This window comes from Rhagoletis pomonella, unplaced genomic scaffold (genome assembly GCF_013731165.1).
Source record: "Rhagoletis pomonella isolate Grant_MI unplaced genomic scaffold, Rhpom_1.0 Rhpom_scaffold_00009, whole genome shotgun sequence".
Taxonomy (NCBI): Eukaryota; Metazoa; Arthropoda; class Insecta; order Diptera; family Tephritidae; genus Rhagoletis; species Rhagoletis pomonella.
The window spans coordinates 940,630-944,322 of record NW_023458563.1 but is presented as its reverse complement, the minus strand read 5'-3'; the positions used below and the strand labels follow the sequence as shown (position 1 = coordinate 944,322).

Below are 3,693 nucleotides of genomic sequence, written 5' to 3'. Positions count from 1 at the left end.
CGTTTTTTGTTTCAAACCATCTGGGATTTTTTATTCTTTTTATCGCTGGTACGTGCTGCATAAACTCCTGCCATTCTTTTGCCAAATTTTCGTCGAGTAACTCATCCCAGTTGAGTTTCATCAACCAAAGTTTTTGTATAAACAGCTTTGCTAAAACAGTCATTGGTGAAAGCCACCCAATCGGATCGAAAATTCTCGCCAAATCAGATAAAGCTTGCCTTTTTGTTACTAGCTTTTCCGTTGAAAGATTCATATTAAATCCAAACATGTCTTTGGCCGGGTCCCATTGTATACCCAATGTCTTAACTGTTTCGTCTTCTGCTATTTTTATTACCTCATTTTCGCTATTTGTTGGAATTGTTGCTATAATCTCACTGTTATTAGACATCCACTTTCTTAAGTGAAATCCATATTTTTGTAGTTGTTTCGAAATTTCGAACTGAATGACCTTACATTCATTTATTTAATCTGCTCCTGTCATTAAATCGTCCATGTAGAAGTCGTTTTTAATGATGTTTGAAAGCAAATAATTGTAAGGCTCGCAGGATTTGGCAATTTCTTGTAAAGTTCTCGTTGCAAGAAAAGGAGCGGATGCTGTTCCATACGTAACTGTTTGCAGTTTGCATTCTCCTATCGGCCCTTCTTTCGCTTCTCTCCACAATATACGTTGATAATCTTGATCACTTTCTGCTACTTTAATTTGTCGATACATCTTTTCAATATCACCTGTAAACACATATTGCCAAAGTCTCCATTTGATAATTATGTCAAATATATCTTTTTGAAGTCTCGGGCCTATTAAAGGGATGTCATTTAAACTACTTCCATTTGTAGTTTTTGCAGATGCATCGAAAACTACTCGTAGTTTAGTTGTGAGACTTCCTTCTCGAATTACGGCTTGATGTGGCAAATAGTATGTTCCGCAATTATTTCCACTTGCTTTTTTCATGTGGCCCATTTCTAAATAGTCTCTCATAAATTGCACATATTGTTTTCTTAGGTTGTCATCTGAAGCCAACTTTTTCTCAAGATTAAGAAACCTCGCTATTGCTTGTTTGCGAGAGTCGCCTAACTCTTTTTCTTTCTTAAAAGGTAGATTGACGACAAATCTATTATTTTCATCTCTTGTTGTCGTTTTATCAAATATCTTCATACATTCATCATCATCTTCTATATATGTTGGTGCTGTGGTGTCTTCTATTTCCCAAAACTTCTCCAACGTTGTGGTCACCGCCGCTAGAATTCTACCATTTTTTCTCGGTTGTTGTAAAACTCCCGACAATATCCATCCTAATTTCGTAGCTTGGCCTAGTATTCGATCTTCCTTAAATATGCCTTCTTCTAATATGTCAGCATATACATCTCCTCCAATAACGACGTCGATTCGATCTGACCTATTGAAGTTGGGATCAGCTAAGGTATAGTTTCTCCATTGTTCTATATCCCATTTAAATGTTTTATCAGGTTGTGCACTCGCCAATTTCGGCAAAATCAGTGCTTCGACATTGTACACTTCGTTGCTTAGGAATCTTAGCCTGATTTCAATGTTGACTTTAAATTTGGAGACTCCCACTGTAGTATTTCCTAGCCCTTGTAGCTCAGTTACTTCTCTTCTCTTTGGTAAGTGTACTGTTTGAGCGGCTTCTTCAGAAATGGTAGTCTTCTGTGATCCTTGATCGATTAGTGCTCGCAATGTCACGTACTCTCCATTTGCCGCCTTCACTCTTATCTGGGCTGTTGCTAGAAGTATTGCTGTTTCGGAGTTTTTTTGTCATCATAGTGGATGATTTTTTTATAGCATTTTCTTCACCTGCTCCTTTTTCCTTCTGGAATTCATTGTAATGCAGTAAATTATGATGATTTCTTCCACACTTACTGCATTTTTTCTTATTCTTGCAATTGCCTTCATATACTTGGTCGAGGCAAATATTGCATAGCTTATTGTTTACTATGAAACCTCTACGATTCATCGTAGTCAATGCCTGGAACCTTCTGCATTCAACAATTTGATGCCCAGGAATCTTGCAATATATACAGGTCTTTTGTGCAGCTGTAAAGAATGTGGGTGCTCGTTGTGGCTGCTTTTGATTGCTCCATTTAGTTGTTTTCCTGTCTCGTATAGCTTCTAGAGCTTGATATTGCTGCTCCAGAAAACGGAAAACATCATCTAGGCTTTGGATATCCCTAGTTTTCTTGACATTCTGCTCATATAACCGGAGACTTTCTTTGTCTAGTTTCCGAACAACTATCCGAGCTATAATTGCTTGCTCGTCATTTAAATTCAATTTAAGCCCGTTAAGAGCATAAATGCATTCCTTGGTGGTATCCAAAAGTTGCTTCATGCTTGCCGCACTTTTCCCATTTGCTGTTGGTTGATCAAGAAGTCTGTCCACTTGTGTTGTGAATTGCAGCCTTTTGTTTTCATATCTTTCCTGGAGGATTTGCCAAGCGGCTTCATAGTTGTATTCGATTACCGGTAAATGCTGAACTAATCTTCCAGCTTCTCCTCCTAATGACGACTTCAGCCGGAACATCTTTTCTACTTCAGTAAAGTGCTTCGAATTATGCACCAAACCTTGGAAAAGATCGCTAAATGATGACCATTGATTCATCTCGCCATAAAATATCGGAATCTTAATCTCCTGTAGTTTCATAGTAGATGACGCAGCTTGTGTTGGCGTGCACCTTTTCAATTTATCTGTTAACTTCTCAATGTTAACGCTGTATTTTTCTCGGAAGTCCTCTATTTGTTCTTCTATTGAGTCTTTAGTAATGACTTTTAAATGGACACTGCGAGTTTCAGAAAAAGCTTCTTCTACATATTCAAACTGTATTTGAAGCTTAATTTTGAATTTTCTTATTTCTTCGACAGAATCCAATTCATTTTGTTGAATTTCTTCTATGGTCCCTCTGAGCTTTCTACGTCGGCATTAGTACCTGATGGCTCGAACTCACTCATTTCTCCCATCGATTCAGGTTTAAGTTGGTTGCCGCTTACTGTTGGTAAATCTTCGGCTGCATTTTGTATTTTTAAATGCTGAATGGACTTTTGCATTACTTGAATAACATGCTCGTAATACTTCTTGGCAATGTATTCGTCAGCTTCTTGGCTCGGTTTAGCCATAATTTTGGCATGATTTCCATCAAATTCCGTCCTCATTGTTTGAATATGTTGAATATATTCGAGACACGAAGCTTTCCTTATTTGCCGCTAAGGATTTTCTGTTCTTCCAGCGCAGCAAGATCGCCCAACTCCTTCTGTCTTTTCAGTAAATTTTCCATGTTGATTGATGTTGTTTCTTTTACTGTTGATTTTGATTGTTTTTTGTTGATTTTTGTTTTTTAGTATTTAAACACTGTACTCGTTGTTTTAGCCACGAGGACGCTTTTTAACACTTTTCACTTTTCCGCTGTGAGCCACGGAAACGCTTTTCGCTTAGAATTTTAGGCGAATTATATACTTGTTTAAGTATATTTTATATTAATGAGGACAGTCTTTGCTGTTCCGGCTTATATGTATATATATATATTTTTTTTTTGCTAAGTAATGCTCTCCTTTTTTCAGAGACTTATAGTACTTGCGCTTGAGCTCTTTTCTAGGCTCGACTGACGAAATGTACAAGACTATTATACTTTTGATCAACTTCACTTCTTACCTCGGGTGGGGGATAGTGAAGATCACAAAAATACGTA

At 37.3% G+C, this 3,693-nt stretch overlaps 1 protein-coding gene across 1 annotated transcript; it reads right to left on the bottom strand.

Moving 5' to 3' along the window:
- Positions 1-463: 463 nt before the first annotated feature.
- On the bottom strand, positions 464-3,160 carry LOC118745796. Its single transcript, XM_036479471.1, has 4 exons — positions 2,938-3,160; positions 1,877-2,863; positions 823-1,740; positions 464-726 (listed from the first exon to the last, which is right to left on the bottom strand). Exons 1-4 carry the CDS (start codon positions 3,158-3,160, stop codon positions 464-466), a joined length of 2,391 nt encoding a protein of 796 aa, XP_036335364.1.
- Positions 3,161-3,693: the final 533 nt, after the last annotated feature.

Coding starts and splice junctions, on each gene's coding strand:
- LOC118745796 (XM_036479471.1), bottom strand. CDS start 3,160: ATGAGGACGGAATTTGATGGAAATCATGCCAAAATTATGGCTAAACCG. Junction 1,741..1,876: donor CAAGAATAAGAAAAAATGCA/GTAAGTGTGGAA, acceptor CAATACTTCTAG/CAACAGCCCAGATAAGAGTG. Junction 727..822: donor TGCAAAAACTACAAATGGAA/GTAGTTTAAATG, acceptor ATGTGTTTACAG/GTGATATTGAAAAGATGTAT.